Genomic DNA, 21,619 nt, shown 5'->3' with positions numbered 1-21,619 from the left:
CATCATGCCCTATTAATTCCCACATAATCACAGGAAGAGTTGCGTTAGCTGCTTTCGCTACATGTCTCCGGTTGCCATGCATTATTCACCAGGTCATCCCTGACATGTCACCATAAGCACACAAGCTATTCTTATTAACAGTGAAGGATGAAGCTTAATGCATTGTGTATTCTTTGTTTAGTTTCAATTTTTCAATTTCAAGTTTTTTAGTCGTATGTATGGGATATGCATGGTATACATTATCCAACGAAATGCTTACTTGCTTACTTCCTTCTTGACAATGCAACAACAATAATAAATAATAAAATATAACAATATAAAGATAAAGTAAATGGCTCAGTAGAATAGAATAAACATTTTAGTGTAGGTATAATACAGGAAGGCACTATTTATAGTCCAATATATACACGTGTATTGGGGGATGGGGCAAGTGTATAAATTGAGCAGTATAATAGCAGTCTGGTGCAGCAGTTGTGATGTGTGTGTAGCATGAATGTATATACAGTGTGTGTGTGCGTGTGTGTGTATGGGGGGGGGGGGGGGGCATGAGTGAGTGCATGTGTGCTAAGGTGTGGAGAATCAGTGCAGGTGGTCAGTCCAGTTCAAGTGTTCAGCAGTCTGATGGATTGTAGACAGAGACGGACTCTGAGCCTGTTGGTATCAGACCTCATGCTCTGCAATGTCTGTCTGACGGTAAGTGGGAGAACAGTTCGTGGCTGGGGTGTGTGGGGTCCATGATGATGCTGCCTGCCTTCCTCAGGCACCGTTTCGAGTAGATGTTCTGAATGGACTTATTGGCAACAAGAGCAGAAATGCATTTTGAGACATGTTACACTAATCTTACAATGGCATGAACTAGTTCTGACCAAGATGTCCAAGATGTATCACTAATGGTTATGTTGCAACCCTCATTCTTTTCAGCCCAATTCCATCTTCCATCGATATTACCATGTCAAGAGCCCATGATAGTATTTGTATAGCACGATCATGTCATGGAGGCTGCTTGTTGTCTCACTTTCCCCTCAAGCTTACAGTACTTAAGAGTTCATTGAATTTTAATGAGAACTGTCCTTTATTTCAGCATTTGTGCAATGGTTTCGGATTTCAGGATCAGGGTTACGTACAGTACATGATGGAATATATTGGTGTGAGTTTTCCAACTGTTGTTCAAAACAAATGATAGCTGCAAAACAGGTGAATAATGGTTATAATGCACCCATGAAGGCATTCAGTTGGAATTGATGTGTGTGGGTGTGTGTGTGGGTGTGTGTGGGTGTGTGTACTGTATCTGTGTGTCTACACGCATGCTGTAAGTCATATCAACTGATGTTTTTAAAAAATTGACATCTCCTTTGTACACCTTTATTGTCCCTTTAGATTTGGTCTTTCTCCTTCAGGTTTAAAGATTATCATCTCTTGGGCAATATCATTGGTGGTTGTCAGGGAAACAGCCAGTCTAGTAGCCCAAACACAGGTGTAACTGTCAGAGTATGTGAGTGCCTGCACAGGTGTGATGGCTATCTGCTTAGCTGAGGTCTCCATGGCCTGAGAGTGAGAGAGCAGGCTGACCCAAAGAAGATAGCAAGAGGACAACACTCAGCCAAAATGCCTTCTCAGAAGAAAAATGACATTGCAATTAGAATGGAAGATGGTGGGTTGGATTTATTCTGTTCCTCTTTCTTATTTTGGATTTCTCTTGAATGCTGAAGAATATTCAGCTCTTCACTTTCTTTGAGGTGCTCGTGGTAAATATGGAGGTAGTACATAGATGTACTACTAGGTGTTCTATGACATGCAACATAATCCATACTGTTAAACCACAAAGGAACAGTAAGATTATGGTATTTTTGTTGGTTCAAAGACAAAATACAATATTTGTGGATATTCTGGATGCCTGTGGTGTTGCATCACAATGTTGTTTTTTATTTTATAGTGGGAATCGAAATCGATGGAGAGTTAGACAGTGGGAGTGAGGGTAAGTCATAAGATGGAGAAAGTGTTTGATGTGCGTGTTTCTGTGAGTTTGCTTACTTCCTGCGAGTAGGTGAAGAAACAGTCAAGCTCACTTTGATTGGTTGTGGATATTTAAAAAAAATATTATTTTGAAAAATATGACATTCCAAAAGGGGAGACACACCTCGTCATAATTATGACATTTAGTTGTCAAAATTATGGAACAAACATCAAAAAAGGAAGTGGGAGGCTACCAACCTGCATGATTTATATGTTTGTTTAATTGTTCAGGTTTGAATGCAATCTATGGATCTATGAAGCCTTTGTCTGTCTGTTAATATCTGTGTGAGATATATACGTGAGTGTGTGTGTATCAGATGAGGCCAGGTGGAGGGACAGAAACAGGAAAGCCAAAGCCTCTCCACGAGCCGGGGGACGGAACGGCAAACCGGCCACCACTGAGGACGAAGAGGAAGAGGAGGATCAGGACGAGGCACCGAGGAAGAGGGCTCGTAAGAAGAAAGCCAGTGCCCAGGACAGCGAGGAAGAGGAGGAGGAAGACGACAGAAGCGTCAAGCGGAAGGGCGCAAAGGCTGCGGGCAGAAAGAAAAAGGCAGTCAAGGAGGAGAGTGAGGAGGAGGAGGAGGAGGAGGAGGAACGAGGGAAGAAAAAGAAAGGCGGAAAAGTGACTGGCAAGAAGCAGAAAGACGAGCAGAACAAGGAAAAGAAGGGCGATGCCAAAGGCAAAGGAGGGAAGGAGAAAGGGAACGGGAAAGACAAGAAAAAGAAGAATGGAAAGTACAGCAGGTGCAGTATCCTTTGAGAGGGCCATCTCTCTCACGTATCTCCACACTCCACGCACCCTCATGTATGAGGGAGGACTCTGACAGACTCTGTTGGTATATGCCCCTTCATTGTATTGAGTTATTGCTTCAGGGAGTTGAGTTATGAATTTGGGCTATGGGGTTGCGCTAAAGTGTTCCAAAATACTACGACAATGACCCAAGCTCACTATTTGGCACTCGGCAAAAAACAACAACATTTCACACAGTGAACGATCCTATAACATCAAGTAACGTTTCAATTGAGTCCTGATTGAGTCCAATGTTTTTGCCGCTAACATTAGCATGACAACGTCCCTGACATATTTTTTAAATGTCCCCGGAAAACAGTATTTGATAAACATTAGTAGGACATGCTGTAATGGTTATAAGAACATTTGGGAAAATTACCCAATAATACTTGTTTTTTTACATTTCTAGAATGTGTTAACTAAACTTTTATGGAGAAATCGTTATAGCCATCTGATGGGAACATCCCTAGGGATATCCATGGGATCCTTGGTTAAAAACGTGTCAACATTATCAAAATGTCACAACTAAAGTTTTGGAAAGGGACAGGCAACCAGAATTTGTTACCAGAATAGAGTTAGGTTGTAGTGGTAAAAACAAGGGTATATGTTGTGTTCTGATGGGGTTTGACAGTTGACCTAAGCTCATGGGGCATTTACAGTGCATTCTGAAAGTATTTGACACATTTTGTTACATTACAGCCTTATTCTAAAATGTATTTAGAAAATCTTCATCACTCGACACACAATATCGCACAACGACAAAGTGAACACAGGTTTTTAGAAATGTTTGCAAATGTATAAAAAATGAATAGCAGAAATACCTTATTTATAAAAGTATTCAGACCCTTTGCTATGAGACTTGAAATTGAGCTCAGGTGCGTCCTGTTTCCATTGACCATCCTTCAGATGTTTCTACACCTTTTGATTGGAGTCCACCTGTGGTAAATTCAATTGATTGGACATGATTTGGAAAGGCACACACCTGTCTGTATAACGCCCCACAGTTGAGAGTACATGTCAGAGCAAAAAGCCAAGCCATGAGGTCGAACGAATTATCCGTAGAGCTCCGAGACAGGATTGTGTTGAGGCACAGTTCTGGGGAAGGGTACCGCATCATTGGAGGCTCCCAAAAACACAGTGGCCTCCATCATTCAAAAATGGAAGAAGTTTTGAACCACCAAGGTTCTTCCTAGAGCTGGCCGCCCAGCCAAACTGAGCAATCGGGGGAGAAGGGCCTTGGTAGGGCTCCAGAGTTCCTCTGTGGCGATAAGAGAACCTTCCAGAAGGATAACCATCTCTGCAGCACTCCACCAATCAGGCCTTCATGGTAGGGTGGCCAGATGGAAGCTACTCCTCAGTAAAAGGCGCATGACAGCCCGCTTGGAGTTTGCCAAAAGGCACCTAAAGACTCTAAGACCATGAGAAACAAGATTCTCTGATCTGATGAATCCAAGATTAAACTCTTTGGCCTGAGTGCCAAGAGTCAAGTCTGAAGGAAACATGGCACTATCCCTATGGTGAAACATGGTGGTGGCAGCATCATGCTGTGAGAATGTCCTTCAGCGGCGGGGACTGGGAGACTGTCAGGATCGAGGGAAAGATGAACGGAGCAAAGTACAGGGAGATTCCTTGATTTAAAACCTGCTCCAGAGTGCCCAGGACCTCAGACTGGGGCGAAGGTTCACCTTCCAACAGGACAACGACCCTAAGCACACAGCCAAGACAACGCGGGAGTTCCTTCGGGACAAGTCTCTCTATGTCGGCGAGTGGCCCAGCCAGCACCCGGACTTGAACTCGATCGGACATCTCTGGAGAGACCTGAAAATAGCTGTGCAGCGACGCTCCGCATCCAACCTGACAGAGCTTGAGAGGATCTGCAGAGAAGAATGTGAGAAACTCCTCAAATACAGGTGTTCCAAGCTTGTAGCGTCAAACTCAAGAAGACTCTGTAATCACTGCCAAAGGTGTTTCAACAAAGTTCTGAGAAGGGGCCGGAATACTTATGTAAATGTAATATTTCCGATTGCAAACATTTCTAAAAACCTGTTTTTGCTTTGTCATTATGGGGTATTGTATATAGATTGATGAGGGTGGAAAACGATTTAATCCATTTTAGAATAAAGCTGTAACGTAACAACATTTGGAAAAAGTCAAGGGGTCTGAATACTTTCGGAATGCACTGTATATAAGTTATATTCTTCAAGAATCAGTGGGTTAACATCATTTATTTATAAGTCCAAAAATAGATGTAGCAACTAAGGATTCTAGCCTGGTAGTTTCAATGGATGGACATGCTTACTGGATAATTCTAGGATGTCTGTCATTTGACTTGCATACTGTTTACCCCCTCTTGTCGCCTAATTTCTCGCCCTGTTCTCTTTTTGCATTTTCTGTTGGTCTTCCAGATGCTTTTCAACATTATGTGACAAGTCCAAAATCCTTCTGAGTTTGTACCATGATAATGCGGCACTGTGTAAAGCCACTGGCCACCTCAACTAGAACTCTACTCTGGTTGACACATGATTGACCCTGACTTGACCCCTGGCACTTGGTGACAGCTCTTTCTTCTGACAGCTCTTCTTCAGGCGAGTCAGGGGACGAGGATTCTCTGTCGGAGGGGGAGATGGCTTCTCTGAAGGAGGAGGTGGAGGAGAAGAAGAAGCTGATAGCCACGCTCAGGAACAAACCGTGGCGCATGAAGAGGAGGCTCAAACTCCTCAAGTAAACAAAATGGACGCATTTCACATGATATGTGCATTCCTCTGCCAATTTCCCATTGGCTAATTGCCTTCAGTGACTCATAGGGACTTGCTCTTGCTGTGCTGTTTTTCTCTTTCCTATAATACTTTACACATTCCTGAAGGTTTATACTGTCACTTGGCACACATGTCAATTCAAATCAAAACAAATCCAATTGTATTTGTCACATGTGCCGAATACAACAGTTGTGAAATGCTTATGAAAATAAGTGTTAAGAAGTCTTTTGGACCTAGACTTGGCACTCCGGTACCGCTTGCAGTGTGTTAGCAGAGAGAACAGTCTGTAACTAGGGTGGCTGGAGTCTTTGACAAATTTCAGGGTCTTTCTCTGACACTGCCTGGTATAGAGGTCCTGGATGGCAGGAAGCTTGGCCCCAGTGATGTTCTGGGCCGGATGCAATACCCTCTGTAGTGCCTTGCAGTCAGAGGCAGAGCAGTTGCCATACCAGGCAGTGATGCAACCAGTCAGGATACTCTTGATGGTGCAGCTGTAGAACTTTTTGAGGATCTCAGGACCCATGCCAAATCTTCTCAGTTTACTGAGGGGGAATATGCTTATTCGTGCCGTCTTCACAACTGTCTTGGTGTGTTTGGACCATGATAGTTTGTTGGTGATGTGGACACCAAGGAACTTGAAGCTCTCAACCTACTCTACTACAGCCCCTTCGATGAGAATGGGGGCGTGCTCAGTCCTCCTTTTCCTGTAGTCCACCATCATCTCCTTTGTCTTGATCACGTTGAGGGAGAGGTTGCTGTCCTGGTACCACACGGCCAGGTCTCTGACCTCCTCCCTATAGGCTGTCTTATCGTTGTCAGTGATCAGGCCTACCACTGTTGTGTCATCGGCAAACTTAATGATGGTGTTGGAGTCGTGCCTGGCCATGCAGTCCTGAGTGAACAGGGAGAACAGCAGAGGACTGAGCACGCACCACTGAGGGGCCCCCGTGTTGAGGATCAGCATGACGGATGTGTTGTTACCTACCCTTACCACCTGGGGCGGCCTGTCAGGTAGTCCAGGATCCAGTTGCAGAGGGAGGTGTTTAGTCCCAAGGTCCTTAGCTTAGTGATGAGCTTCGAGGGCACTATGGTGTTGAACACTGAGCTGTAGTCAATGAATAGCATTCTCACACAGGTGTTCCTTTTGTCCAGGTGGGAAAGGGCAGTGTGGAGTGCAATAACAATTGCATCATCTGTGGATCTGTTGGGGCGGTATGCAAATTGGAGTGGGTCTAGGATTTCTGGGATAATGGTGTTGATGTGAGCCATGACCAGCCTTTCAAAGCACTTCATGGCTACAGACGTGAGTGCTACAGGTCGGTAGTCATTTAGGCAGGTGACCTTAGTGTTCTTGGGCACAGGGACTATGGTGGTCTGCTTGAAACATGTTGGTATTACAGACTTAGTCAGGGACAGGTTGAAAATGTCAGTGAAGATACTTGCCAGTTGGTCAGCGCATGCTCGAAGTACACGTCCTGGTAAAACCGTCTGGCCCTGCGGCCTTCTGAATGTTGACCTGTTTAAAGAACTTACTCACATTGGCTACGGAGAGCGTGATCACACAGTCGTACGGAACAGCTGATGCTCTTATGCATGTTTCAGTATTACTTCCCTCGAAGCAAGTAATTTAGCTCATCTGGTAGGTTCGTGTCAATGGGAAGCTCGCGGCTGTGCTTCCATTTGTAGCCTGTAACAGTTTGTAAGCTCTTCCACATCCGTCGAGCGTCGGAGCCAGTGTGGTACGATTCAATCTTAGTACTGTATTGACACTTTGCCTGTTTGATGGTTCGTCGGACGGCACAGCAGGATTTCTTATAAACTTCCGGATTAGAGTCCCGCTCCTTGAGTGGCAGCTCTACCCTTTAGCTCAGTGCGGATGTTGCCTGTAATCCATGGCTTCTAGTTGGTATAGGTACATACAGTCACTGTGGGGAGGACGTCATCAAAGCACTTATTGATGAGGCCAGTGACTGATGAGGTGTACTCCTCAATTCTATCGGAAGAATCGCGGAACATATTCCATTCTGTGTTAGCAAAACAGTCCTGTAGCTTAGCATCTGCTTCATCTGACCACTTTTTTATTGACCGGACACTGGTGCTTTAGTTTTTGCTTGTAAGCAGGAATCAGGAGGAAAGAATTATGGTCAGATTTGCCCGGTGAGCGAGAGCTTTGTTTGCGTCTCTGTGTGCGGAGTAAAGGTGGTCTAGAGTTTTTTCCCCCTCTGGTTGCACATTTAACATGCTGGTAGAAATGAGGTAAAATGGATGTTAGTTTCCCTGGATTAAAGTCCTCGGCCACTAGGAGCTCCGCCTCTGGATGAGCGTTTTCCTGTTTGCTTATGGCCGTATACAGCTCACTGAGTCTTGTCTTAGTGTCAGCATTGGTTTGTGGTGGTAAATAGACAGCTAATAAGAATATAGATGAAAACTCTCTTGGTAAATAGTGTGGTCTACAGCTTATCTTGAGATACTCTACCTCAGGCAAGCCAAACCTTGAGACTTCCTTAGATTTCGTGCACCAGCTGTTGTTTACAAATATACATAGACCGCCACAACTTGTCTTGTTCTATCCTGTCGAAAATGCTTTAATAAAGCTGCCAACTGTATGTTATTTATGTCGTCGTTCAGCCATGACTCGGTGAAGCATAAGATATTACAGTTTTTAATGTCCCGTTGGTAGGATATACGTGCTTGTAGCTCGTCCATTTTATAATCCAATGACTGTACGTTGGCTAATAGGATCGATGGTAAATGCAGATTACCCACTCGTCGTCAGATCCTTACAAGGCACAGAGACCTACCTCCCCGATATCTCAGTCTCTTTCTCCTGCTAATGACGGGGATGAGGGCCTTGTCGGGTGTCTGGAGTAAATCTTTTGCGTCAGACTCGTTAAGGAAAAAAAAATCTTCTAGTATGGGGTGAGTAATCATTGTCCTGATATCTAGAAGCTCCTTTCTATCATAAGAGATGATGGCAGAAACATTACGTACAAAATACATTTCAAATAACGCAATAAAACACACACAGTAGCACAACTGGTTAGGGCATCGTAAAATGGCAGCCATCTCCTCCTGCACCATTATCACTACCGCCATTATTTCACGTTGTTTCAACTTAATTTTATTGAAATGACGTGGAAACAACATTGATTCAACCTGTGTGTTATTTATCATCTTATTTGTGATATACTATATATGTACTACTTTTGAACTATTTAGGAGTTTCGTGAATTGGCTTTGCTGATTGATGTTCTTTGAATTGATTTTTTTTTTAGACAGTTTCTCACTTGTATCTCCACAACTTGAGTGTATCTCCACTGACCAGTATTCACCTATCATTCACTCTTAAAAGGGTTCTACCCAGAACCATTTAAAGTTATTCAGTTTGTCCCAGTAGAAGATCCCTTTTATGGTTCCAGGTAGATCCTTTTAACTTAACATAAAACCATTTTAGAACTTTTTTTGTTTCTAACAGTGTTGGGTTACATTTTAAAAAATCAACAAGGCCTGCTGGACTTGTGCATTCTGGGACCTGTGTTGAAAAAACACTGAATTCCAGCCAGGGTTGTGAGCTGACAGTCACTTACAGGTCAGGACACAAGCACTGTACAGTATTAAGACAGATGAGACGCCTTGACTTTTTCATGAGCTCAACACTGTCTAATATGCATGCAGTTGTAGCTGCCTGTAGCTTGCCAATTCCCTCTCATCACTGGTCTTTCCAGGTTGATAATCTTTCATCACATGGCCTCCTCCAAATTTCCCTGACTAGTAATTTACAGTGATGATTGATGCATTGGTTGTTTTCTCATCTACTTCATTTAATCATGACTAATTCATGATTGGGGCGGCAGGTAGCCAAGTGGTTAGAGCGTTGGACTAGTAATCGAAAGGTTGCAAGATTGAATCCCTGAGCTGACAAGGTAAAAATCTGTTGTTCTGCCCCTGAACAAGGCAGTTAACCCACTGTTCCTAGGCCATCATTGAAAATAAGAACTTGTTCTAAACTGACTTGCCTAGTTAAATAAAGGTAAATAAAATTCACCTGTTATAAATTTGAAAAGTTGATTCATTGGTTGGCGGTTCTTCAAGCCAGTGATTGATATGTTTTTTTTGTTGGTTGACGGGTCATCCTTTTTTATGGGTTGAAATTGTAGAGAATGCCAGTCGTTTGTGGAGGAGTTCGAGGGGGCTCTGGGAAAGGGCAAAGGGAGGAAGCTCTATGCCTACAAAGTCATGATGGCTAAGGTAACTTTTCTCAGTCCACACATACTTCATGCAATTATGCATTTATATACTTTAAGACTGAAGTTATAACGTGCGTACAATACAACTTTTAATCATAAGTTCATCATTAGCTTCATGATTTGTCATGACCATAATATCATTAGCAGAATGTTTGTTGCCCACATCAGTTACAACCTGATATGTTAGTCAGGAACTATACTTCTGTGATTAACTTGTCTTTTCAAATATTCTCTCGTAACCTTTTTTTTTCTTCAGAAAATGATCAAGTTCAACCGTGACTTTGACAATTTCAAAACAGCCTGTATTCCGTGGGAAAGAAAGATAAAAGAGGTTGAAAGTGGGTACCGTCATTTAAAGCTATTTGAGTTACTATCTTGTTCATGTCATTGTAGTTTTATCTATTCATCATGTAACTTTTGGATTTTGACCTCTAACCCTCAGGTCACTTTGGGTCATCTGTGGCTTCCTACTTCATCTTCTTGCGGTGGATGTACGGTTTAAACTTGGTCCTGTTTGCGTTCATGTTTGGTCTTGTGGTTCTCCCAGAGGTGAGCAGCTTTTTACCTTCAGCGCAGAGTCCATTGTTTTGCAATACTGTTGTAGTACATTTGGTCAGTATATGGAGAGATATTGAAGGAGGACTCACTGTCTCATTCTCCCAATCCCCACTTCCCTCTCTTTTTGTTCCTCTTTTCCTACTGTACGGAGGTGATGATGGGTCTTCCGTATGGGTCTATTCCCAGAAAAACTGTTCCCAGAGCAGAGCAGGACAGAGCCATGGACATCTCCGTCCTCCTTGATTTTGGTGTGAGGATCTTGGAGTGACTTACTACTTCCTTTGGAGTGACACACTTCCTTCCAAGCAATTGCCTTGTGATGTCACATGTAGAAACCTTGTTTAGACTTAAACTACTTCAGGTTCAGGTTTACTTGATATGATTATACCTATGAAAAAACATACATACAATGTGATGTCATACAGTACTTTTAAAATACAGGTAAAAATGTGATTTTAAGACATAAGCTGTCATACATGTTCATGAATAACTGCATGATAATGCATTGTACTTGCAGGCTTTAAGTGAAGTGTTACACATTTTCAGTAAGAATGTATGCCATTTCGCAGACACTATTATCTAAAGCAACTTGCAGTCATGCGGCATACATTTACATAGTGGTGGTCCTGGGAATCAAACCCACTAACCTGGCGTAACAAGCACCATGTTATACTAACTGAGCTACAATGGACCATGCCAGTGTAACTACCAAGACCCTGCCCAGTCTTAATGTTAATTGCTAACTTATCTTAGTGCCGGTAACATTGACTGACAACAGGCAGCAGTGAAAAGTAAGTCGAGGAAGTTGTCCAAATGAACGCAACTCTGTATTTGACTCTTTTCTGATGGACCCTTGATAAGTTATTCAGCGGGATGGGTTTTGCAGGCAATATGGTTGCTTGTGTTCTCCCTGTATTTCAGATCTCTGTCGGCTGGTAATGACAGAGGTTTTGCTGATTCGAATATTAAACACAATGTTATGCCCTGCAGTTGATGAAAGGAATCCAGTCATATCCACCACACAATAGCGGGGTCCTGATAACTATACATAGACCACTGTATCGCCATCTGATCCTGCCATTTTTTGATTGGGTTTGTCACATGCCAATGTGCTTGGTTTGCTGGTGTGTAATGTGTTCGGCAGGGCTGACCCTAGGCATAAGAACCTGTCACTATCATTTTGCATCTACATCCGCTTTCTTTGAGATGGATTGCTTTCACACATCCATGATTATTTTGGTTAATTCCAACAGGGTTACTGCAAGTACTCTATTCTGTTCTATGGTTTCTATAATGACGAGCGCACCATCGGAGTCCTCCAGTTCAGACTGCCTCTCTCCTACCTACTAGTTGGTGTAGGCATCTTCGGCTACAGCCTGATAGTGGTCATTAGAACGTGGGTAAAACACACACACACACACACACACAGTAAATTATAATCCACATTCACACCCCGTATCTAAAATATTGATGCTAGCAACCCTCCCATTGCCAGCTCACTCCCTCCACATTTTTCCTGTCAGCACTTGGATTCGAACAGCAACCCTCCAGTTACTTGCCCACATCTCTAAAATCAACCCCCCCAGTACAGTGTACTGTATGTCACATCCATCTTCTGTGTCCCTCAGGATGGCCCGTAACTCGGACGAGGGAGGAGACGGTGGGGATGACGGACAGTTCACCTTTGCATTTAAGATGTTCACCAGCTGGGATTACCTCATTGGCAACCCAGAGACAGCCGACAACAAGTACGCCTCAATCACCACCAGCTTTAAGGTAATCACAGCAGAAGCTAATTCTTATCCATAGCTAGTAGGCCCTGTTGTTTATGACATAGGACGATTCTACACCAGGACAGCCTGGAAATATTTTGGCTATCTCACATTGTTAGAATTCTCACATAGAAACTTCATTGGGAGGAAGGTTCTTAGATATGTTTTTTACATTGTTATCACACTTCTTTTGGGGGGGGGGGGGGTCATGATGAAAGTGTGCATTTTAAGCCCTTTTTAGAATGTGAATAATTGTATTTCAGAATCTAGACATACTCCATATGTTAGAGCACACTATAAGGAGAACAATGGCACCACGAAGTTGTCTGTATCATGTACGGATCACAGATCATAGGGTCTTACAGGAGGCATGTATAGGTCTGAAAAGGGCCTAAAATGGATACTTTTATCATTATTTTCTGAAATATGACTCTTGATACAAATGTAAAAATTCTGTCAAACATCTTCCTGCATTGAAGTTTATATGTGAAAATGCCAGAACAATCTGAGGTACCTAAAATATTTTTGGGCTGTCCCGGCATGGAATCTCCCCATAACATTGTTCTGCAAAAATCCGTTCTCCTGCTCTTATCTTCAATCTCCCAAGAATCATATGCACGTAAAAAGGTACTACACGTATGAGCCTACACACTTACTATCTTCAAACCAAAGTATTCTCTGTGTTTCTCACTGACCGAACTGTTCTTGGTAGGAATCCATAGTAGACGAACAGGAGAACCAGAAGGATGAGAACATCCACTTGCGAAGGTTCCTGCGGGTTCTAGCCAACTTTTTAATCCTCTGCAGCCTGGGGGGCAGCGGCTTCCTCATCTATTTTGTGGTCAAGAGGTCTCAGGAGTTTGCCAACCTAGATCAGGATGAGCTTTCCTGGTTTGAAAAGAATGAGGCAGGTACAGTTGTTTTGATCAGATACAGTGCTTTGCAAAAGTATAAAAGTATTCAGCCTGTTTGTTTAGGCAAGTCTAAATTAATCAGAAGCAAAATGTGGCTTAACAAATCACATACAGTGGCAAGAAAAAGTATGTGAACCCTTTGGAATTACTTGGACTTCTGCATAAATTGGACATAACATTTTATCTGATCTTCATCGAAGTCACAACAATAGACAAACACAGTCTGATTAAACTAATTACACACAAACAATTATACATTATCATGTCTTTATTGAATACACCGTGTAAACATTCACATTGCAGGGTGGGAAAAGTATGTGAACCCTTGGATTTAATAGCTGGTTGACACTCCTTTGGCAGCAAGAACCTCAACCAAATGTTTTCTGTAGTTGTGGATCAGACCTGCACAACGGTCAGGAGGAATTTTGGACCATTCCAATTCTTTACAAAACTGTTTCAGTTCAATATTCTTGGGATGTCTGGTGTGAACCACTCTCTTGAGGTCATGCCACAGCATCTCAATCGGGTTGAGGTCAGGCCTCTGACTGGACCACTCCAGAAGGTGTATTTTCTTCTGTTGAAGCCATTCGGTGTTGATTTACTTCTGTGTTTTGGGTCGTTGTCCTGTTGGATCACCCAACTTTTGTTGCGTTTCAATTGGCGGACAGGTAGCCTAACAAACTCCTGCAAAATATCTTGATAGACTTGGGAATTCATTTTTCCGTCAATGAAAGCAAGCTATCCAGGCCATGAGGCAGCAAAGCAGCTCCAAACCATGATGATCCCTCCACCATACTTTACAGTTGGGATAAGGTTTTGATGTTGGTGTGCTGGGCCTTTTTTTCTCCACACATAGTGTTGTGTGTTCCTTCCTAACAACTCAACTGTAGCTTCATCTGTCCACAGAATATTTTGCCAGTATCGCTGTGGAACATCCAGATGCACTTTGGCGAACTTCAGTTTTTGGACAACAGTGGCTTGTTCCGTGGTGTCCTCCCATGAACACCATTCTTGTTTAGCGTTGTATGTATCGTAGACTCGTCAACAGATGTTAGCAAGTTCTAGAGATTTCTGTACGTCTTTATCTGACACTCTAGGATTCTTCTTAAGCTCATTGAGCATTCTGCGCTGTGCTCTTGCAGTCATCTTTGCAGGAGAGCAACTCCTAGGGAGAGTAGCAGCAGTATTGAACTTTCTCCATTTATTGACTATTTGTCTTACCGTGAACTGATGAACATCAAGGCTTTTAGAGATACTTTTGTAACCCTTTCCAGCTTTATGCAAGTCAACACGTCTGAGATCTCTTTTGTTTGAGGCATGGTTCACATCCGGCAATGCTTCTTTTGAATAGCAAACCCACATTTTGTGAGTGTTTTTTATAGGGCAGGGCAGCTCTAACCAACATCTCCAATCTCGTCTCAATGACTGTACTCCAGGTTAACTGGCTCTTGACTCCAATTATCTTTTGGAGAAGTCATTAGCCTAGGGGTTCACATACTTTTTCCAACCTACACTGCGAATCTTTAAATGATGCATTCAATATAGACCTGAAAAAATACAATCATTTCTGTGTTATTAGTTTAAGCAGACTGTGTTCGTCTCTTGTTGTGACTTTAAAGACCAATTTTTGCAGAAATCCAGATAGTTACGTGGACTCACTCTGTGTGACATAATAGTGGTTGACATGATTTTTAATGACTAACCTTTCCTCTGTCCCCCATACATACAACATCTGTAAGGTCCCTCAGTCAAGTATTGCATTTCAATCACAGATTCAACTACAAAGACCAGGGAGCTTTTTGAAACCCTCATAAAGAAGGGCAGTGATTGGTAGATTTAACCACTAGGCTACCCTGTCGCCCCCATGGGTAACGATAACAAATCAGACCTTGAATATCTCTTTAAGCATGGTCAATTGAATAATTATGCTGTGGATGATGTATTAAACCACCCAGACACAACATAGATACAGCCGTTCTTCTGAACTGAGCTGCAGGACAGGACAGGAATGAAATTGCTCAAGGATGCTACCATGAGGACATTGATGATTTTAAAACAGATACAGAGCTCAATGGCTGTGATCGGAGAAAACTGAGGATGGGATCAACAACATTGTAGTGACTCCACAACAATGACCTAAATGAGTGAAAAGAAGAATACAAATATTCCAAAAGGCACTCAAGTAATACTGCAAAATATCAAAGCAAAGGAATACACTTTTTGGCATAAATGCAAATCCAACACAACACATCACTGAGTAACTGCCTCCTTATTTTCAAGTATGGTGGTGGCTGCATTATGGTATGGGTGTACTTGACATTGGCAAACACAAAGGAGTTTTTCAGAAAACGCGGTGGAGCTAAGCACAGGAATTTTTCTTCCACTCTGACATTAGTGTATTTAGTGTAGATTGTTGACAAAACAATTCCAATCCATTTTTATACCACTTTGTAACACTGTAAAATGTGAAGAAATCCAAGTTGTCTGAATACATTTGCAAGCACTGTACATGCTGTGTTATGGTTCATCTCATCAAATGCAGCGAGCTGGAAATGTACATTTGTGTTTGTCCTGTTTTCTTCAGTATTAGAAAAAAAGTGCTATTTAGAACACATATGTGAAACCTTTGAATAACCCCAGGGTTCTACCTGGAACCAAAAAGGGTTCAACTATGGGAACAGATGAAAAACTTTTCAGAACACAAGATTCAAAATATATCGTACCGTAAAGGGTAACGCTTCATTTTATGTGGTCCTTATTACAGTGTAATTTTTATTTTAACATTTTTAATTTCGCCTTTATTTAACCAGGTAGGCCAGTTGAGAACAAGTTCTCATTTACAACTGCAACCTGGCCAAGATAAAGCAAAGCAGTGCGGCACAAACAACAACACAGAGTTCCACATGGAATAAACTAACATACAGTCAATAACACAATAGAAAAGTATATATACAGTGTGTGCTATTGAGGTAAGATAAGGGAGGTAAGGCAATAAATAGGCCATAGTGGCGAAATAATTACAATTGAGCAATTAAACACCGGAGTGATAGATGTGCAGAAGATGAATGTGCAAGTAGAGATACTGGGGTGCAAAAGAGAAAAAAAAAGAACAGTATGGGGAGGAAGTAGTTGGATGGGCTATTTACGGATGGGCTATTTACAGATGGGCTATGTACAGGTGCAGTGATCTGTGAGCTGCTCTGAAAGCTGGTGCTTAAAGTTAGAGAGGGTGATATGCGTCTCAAGCTTCAGTGATTTTTGCAATTCGTTCCAGTCATTGGCAGCAGAGAACTGGAAGGAAAGGCGGCCAAAGGAGGAATTGACTTTGGGGGTGACCATTGAAATATACCTGCTGGTGCGTGTGCTACAGGTGGGTGCTGCTATGGTGACCAGTGAGCTGAGATATGGCGGGACTTTACCTAGCAAAGACTTATAGATGTCTTGGATCCAGTGGGTCTGGCGACGAATATGAAGCGAGGGCCAGCCAACGAGAGCATACAGGTCACAGTGGTGGGAAGTATATGGGGCTTTGGTGACAAAACGCATGGCACTGTGATAGACTGCATCCAATTTGCTGAATAGAGTGCTGGAGGCTATTTTGTAAATGACATCGCCAAAGTCAAGGATCGGTAGGATAGTCAGTTTTACGAGGGTATGTTTGGCAGCATGAGTGAAGGATGCTTTGTTGCGAAATAGGAAGCCGATTCTAGATTTAATTTGTGTAATTACAATAACAAGTATTGTAGTAAATGGTAATAAATAAGTTACACTCTAATAAAAACATTTAACTGGTGGTAAATGGAGTCTGTAATTACAGACCTGTAACAACAAATGCTTGTTACTGTGCTTGTTACATATGTGCAAGTTTCCACTACATTTACCAATTCAATGTTTCGCTTCTTCTCAGCTGCATCCGATTCAGTAACAACTGTCACAAGGTTGTACATCTCTCGTGGACAGATGTACTAGATGATCGAGATTACTAAAGTTGGAGGCTCAATAGACTCTAATTACCTATCTGTGAGTGCACTCTGGGCGGGGATTAGTGAAGGGTCATTGCATTTCAAATTACATATGTAATTACACTGAAATAAGGACATTTACATTACATTTACATTTAAGTCATTTAGCAGACGCTCTTATCCAGAGCGACTTACAAATTGGTGCTTTCACCTTATGACATCCAGTGGAACAGCCACTTTACAATAGTGCATCTAGGTCTTTTAAGGGGGGGGGGGTGAGAAGGATTACTTTATCCTATCCTAGGTATTCCTTAAAGAGGTGGGGTTTCAGGTGTCTCCGGAAGGTGGTGATTGACTCCGCTGTCCTGGCGTCGTGAGGGAGTTTGTTCCACCATTGGGGGGCCAGAGCAGCGAACAGTTTTGACTGGGCTGAGCGGGAACTGTACTTCCTCAGTGGTAGGGAGGCGAGCAGGCCAGAGGTGGATGAACGCAGTGCCCTTGTTTGGGTGTAGGGCCTGATCAGAGCCTGGAGGTACTGAGGTGCCGTTCCCCTCACAGCTCCGTAGGCAAGCACCATGGTCTTGTAGGGGATGCGAGCTTCAACTGGAAGCCAGTGGAGAGAGCGGAGGAGCGGGGTGACGTGAGAGAACTTGGGAAGGTTGAACACCAGACGGGCTGCGGCGTTCTGGATGAGTTGTAGGGGTTTAATGGCACAGGCAGGGAGCCCAGCCAACAGCGAGTTGCAGTAATCCAGACGGGAGATGACAAGTGCCTGGATTAGGACCTGCGCCGCTTCCTGTGTGAGGCAGGGTCGTACTCTGCGGATGTTGTAGAGCATGAACCTACAGGAACGGGCCACCGCCTTGATGTTATTTGAGAACGACAGGGTGTTGTCCAGGATCACGCCAAGGTTCTTAGCGCTCTGGGACGAGGACACAATGGAGTTGTCAACCGTGATGGCGAGATCATGGAACGGGCAGTCCTTCCCGGGAGGAAGAGCAGCTCCGTCTTGCCGAGGTTCAGCTTGAGGTGATGATCCGTCATCCACACTGATATGTCTGCCAGACATGCAGAGATGCGATTCGCCACCTGGTCGTCAGAAGGGGGAAAGGAGAAGATTAATTGTGTGTCGTCTGCATAGCAATGATAGGAGAGACCATGTGAGGTTATGACAGAGCCAAGTGACTTGGTGTATAGCGAGAATAGGAGAGGGCCTAGAGCAGAGCCCTGGGGGACACCAGTGGTGAGAGCACGTGGTGAGGAGACGGATTCTCGCCACGCCACCTGGTAGGAGCGACCTGTCAGGTAGGACGCAATCCAAGCGTGGGCGCGCCGGAGATGCCCAACTCGGAGAGGGCGGAGAGGAGGATCTGATGGTTCACAGTATCGAAGGCAGCCGATAGGTCTAGAAGGATGAGAGCAGAGGAGAGAGAGTTAGCTTTAGCAGTGCGGAGCGCCTCCGTGATACAGAGAAGAGCAGTCTCAGTTGAATGACTAGTCTTGAAACCTGACTGATTTGGATCAAGAAGGTCATTCTGAGAGAGATAGCGGGAGAGCTGGCCAAGGACGGCACGTTCAAGAGTTTTGGAGAGAAAAGAAAGAAGGGATACTGGTCTGTAGTTGTTGACATCGGAGGGATCGAGTGTAGGTTTTTTCAGAAGGGTGCAACTCTCGCTCTCTTGAAGACGGGAGGGACGTAGCCAGCGGTCAGGGATGAGTTGATGAGCGAGGTGAGGTAAGGGAGAAGGTCACCGGAGATGGTCTGGAGAAGAGAGGAGGGGATAGGGTCAAGCGGGCAGGTTGTTGGGCGGCCGGCCGTCACAAGACGCGAGATGTCATCTGGAGAGAGAGGGGAGAAAGAGGTCAGAGCACAGGGTAGGGCAGTGTGAGCAGAACCAGCGGTGTCGTTTGACTTAGCAAACGAGGATCGGATGTCGTCGACCTTCTTTTCAAAATGGTTGACGAAGTCATCTGCAGAGAGGGAGGAGGGGGGAGGGGAGGAGGATTCAAGAGGGAGGAGAAGGTGGCAAAGAGCTTCCTAGGGTTAGAGGCAGATGCTTGGAATTTAGAGTGGTAGAAAGTGGCTTTAGCAGCAGAGACAGAGGAGGAAAATGTAGAGAGGAGGGAGTGAAAGGATGCCAGGTCCGCAGGGAGGCGAGTTTTCCTCCATTTCCGCTCGGCTGCCCGGAGCCCTGTTCTGTGAGCTCGCAATGAGTCGTCGAGCCACGGAGCGGGAGGGGAGGACCGAGCCGGCCTGGAGGATAGGGGACATAGAGAGTCAAAGGATGCAGAAAGGGAGGAGAGGAGGGTTGAGGAGGCAGAATCAGGAGATAGGTTGGAGAAGGTTTGAGCAGAGGGAAGAGATGATAGGATGGAAGAGGAGAGAGTAGCGGGGGAGAGAGAGCGAAGGTTGGGACGGCGCGATACCATCCGAGTAGGGGCAGTGTGGGAAGTGTTGGATGAGAGCGAGAGGGAAAAGGATACAAGGTAGTGGTCGGAGACTTGGAGGGGAGTTGCAATGAGGTTAGTGGAGGAACAGCATCTAGTAAAGATGAGGTCGAGCGTATTGCCTGCCTTGTGAGTAGGGGGAAGGTGGGAGGGTGAGGTCAAAAGAGGAGAGGAGTGGAAAGAAGGAGGCAGAGAGGAATGAGTCAAAGGTAGACATGGGGAGGTTAAAGTCGCCCAGAACTGTGAGAGGTGAGCCGTCCTCAGGAAAGGAGCTTATCAAGGCATCAAGCTCATTGATGAACTCTCCGAGGAACCTGGAGGGCGATAAATGATAAGGATGTTAAGCTTGAAAGGGCTGGTAACTGTGACAGCATGGAATTCAAAGGAGGCGATAGACAGATGGGTAAGGGGAGAAAGAGAGAATGACCACTTGGGAGAGATGAGGATCCCGGTGCCACCACCCCGCTGACCAGAAGCTCTCGGGGTGTGCGAGAGCACGTGGGCGGACGAAGAGAGAGCAGTAGGAGTAGCGGTGTTGTCTGTGGTGATCCATGTTTCCGTCAGAGCCAAGAAGTCGAGGGACTGGAGGGAGGCATAGGCTGAGATGAACTCTGCCTTGTTGGCCGCAGATCGGCAGTTCCAGAGGCTACCGGAGACCTGGAACTCCACGTGGGTCGTGCGCGCTGGGACCACCAGATTAGGGTGGCCGCGGCCATGCGGTGTGGAGCGTTTGTATGGTCTGTGCAGAGAGGAGAGAACAGGGATAGACAGACACATAGTTGACAGGCTAGAGAAGAGGCTACGCTAATGCAGAGGAGATTGGAATGACAAGTGGACTACACGTCTCGAAAGTTAAGCTTACGTAGCAAGAATCTAATTGACTAAAATGATTAAAATGATACAGTACTGCTGGGGTAGGCTAGCTGCGTTGTTGACACTACCCTAATCAAGTCGTACCGTTGAGTGTGAAGTTTCTACAATGCTGCTTTTCGGTAGCTAGCTGGCTAGCTAGCAGTGTTGGTTACGTTACGTTGCGTTAGGAGAACGACAATAGCTGGCTAGCTAACCTAGAAAATCGCTCTAGACTACACAATTATCTTTGAAACAAAGACGGCTATGTAGCTAGCTACGATCAAACAAATCACACCGTTGGGACTGTAATGAAATGAAATGAAAATGTGATACTACCTGTGGAGCGAAGCGGAATGCGACCGAATGCGAAAGTTCTATTCAGTAGACGTTGGCTGGCTATTGGCTAGCTAGGAGTGTCTCCTACGTTAAGGACGACAAAATAGCTGGCTAGCTAACCTCGGTGAATTAAGATAATCACTCTAAGACTACACACTCTAAACTACACAATTATCTTGGATACGAAGACAGCAAAGACAACTATGTAGCTAGCTAATACTACACTAATCAAGTCGTTCAGTTGAGTGTGATAGTTACTACAGTGCTACGGTAGCCGGTGAACGTATGCTAGCTGGCTAGCTGCTAGGCAGATAGGAGGACGACGAAATACGATAATAACGCAATTATCACTCTAAGACTCCACACTCTAAACTACACAATTATCTTGGATACGAAGACAGCAAAGACAACTATGTAGCTAGCTAACACTACACTAATCAAGTCTTTCAGTTGAGTGTGATAGTTACTACAGTGCTACGGTAGACGGTGAACGTGTTGGGCAGATAGGAGACGACGAAATACGATAATTACGCAATTATCTTTGATACAACGACGACTATGTAGCTAGCTAAGAAGAAATTGCTAAGATTAGACAAATCAGACCGTTGTACTATAATGAAATGTAATGAAATGTAATGAAAAAGTTATACAACCTGCAGACCGAAGCGCGGATGCGACCGGCTCGCTCCAACCCGGAAGTAGTAAGAGCCGTGTGCTGTTCTAGTTAGAGCCTAATGTTAGCTAGTTAACACTGAACATGGATGGTTAGCTCCCAGCACTGGACCACTTAAAATGAAGTTTTACCCTGTAAAGTATTACCACACTTCGGTTTCACTTAATAACTTTAATGAATAAGCCATTGAAATGATTATACATGTTTATATAAATGTTATACATACTTTATAAATTAAATGATATAGGCTATGTTATAAATGTTAATGAATTTAAAGCTTAAAATGATAATGAAT

At 44.0% G+C, this 21,619-nt stretch overlaps 1 protein-coding gene across 1 annotated transcript in view; it reads left to right on the top strand.

Moving 5' to 3' along the window:
* Window positions 1-1,407: 1,407 nt before the first annotated feature.
* The window catches only part of LOC115139810 (transmembrane channel-like protein 2-B), a 26,441-nt gene continuing 6,229 nt past the window's right edge, over window positions 1,408-21,619 (top strand). Inside the window, exons 1-11 of the mRNA XM_029677612.2 lie at window positions 1,408-1,651; window positions 1,934-1,975; window positions 2,331-2,760; window positions 5,381-5,527; window positions 9,720-9,810; window positions 10,066-10,147; window positions 10,252-10,358; window positions 10,519-10,617; window positions 11,621-11,763; window positions 11,996-12,143; window positions 12,852-13,046. Coding sequence (XP_029533472.1) covers window positions 1,606-1,651; window positions 1,934-1,975; window positions 2,331-2,760; window positions 5,381-5,527; window positions 9,720-9,810; window positions 10,066-10,147; window positions 10,252-10,358; window positions 10,519-10,617; window positions 11,621-11,763; window positions 11,996-12,143; window positions 12,852-13,046 — 1,530 coding nt within the window. The 5' untranslated portion in view covers window positions 1,408-1,605. The remainder of the gene's footprint in view (window positions 1,652-1,933; window positions 1,976-2,330; window positions 2,761-5,380; window positions 5,528-9,719; window positions 9,811-10,065; window positions 10,148-10,251; window positions 10,359-10,518; window positions 10,618-11,620; window positions 11,764-11,995; window positions 12,144-12,851; window positions 13,047-21,619) is intronic.

The sequence above is a fragment of the Oncorhynchus nerka genome, linkage group LG13 (assembly GCF_034236695.1).
Source record: "Oncorhynchus nerka isolate Pitt River linkage group LG13, Oner_Uvic_2.0, whole genome shotgun sequence".
In the NCBI taxonomy this organism is placed as follows: Eukaryota; Metazoa; Chordata; class Actinopteri; order Salmoniformes; family Salmonidae; genus Oncorhynchus; species Oncorhynchus nerka.
This window is presented reverse-complemented; position numbering and strand designations above follow the sequence as displayed.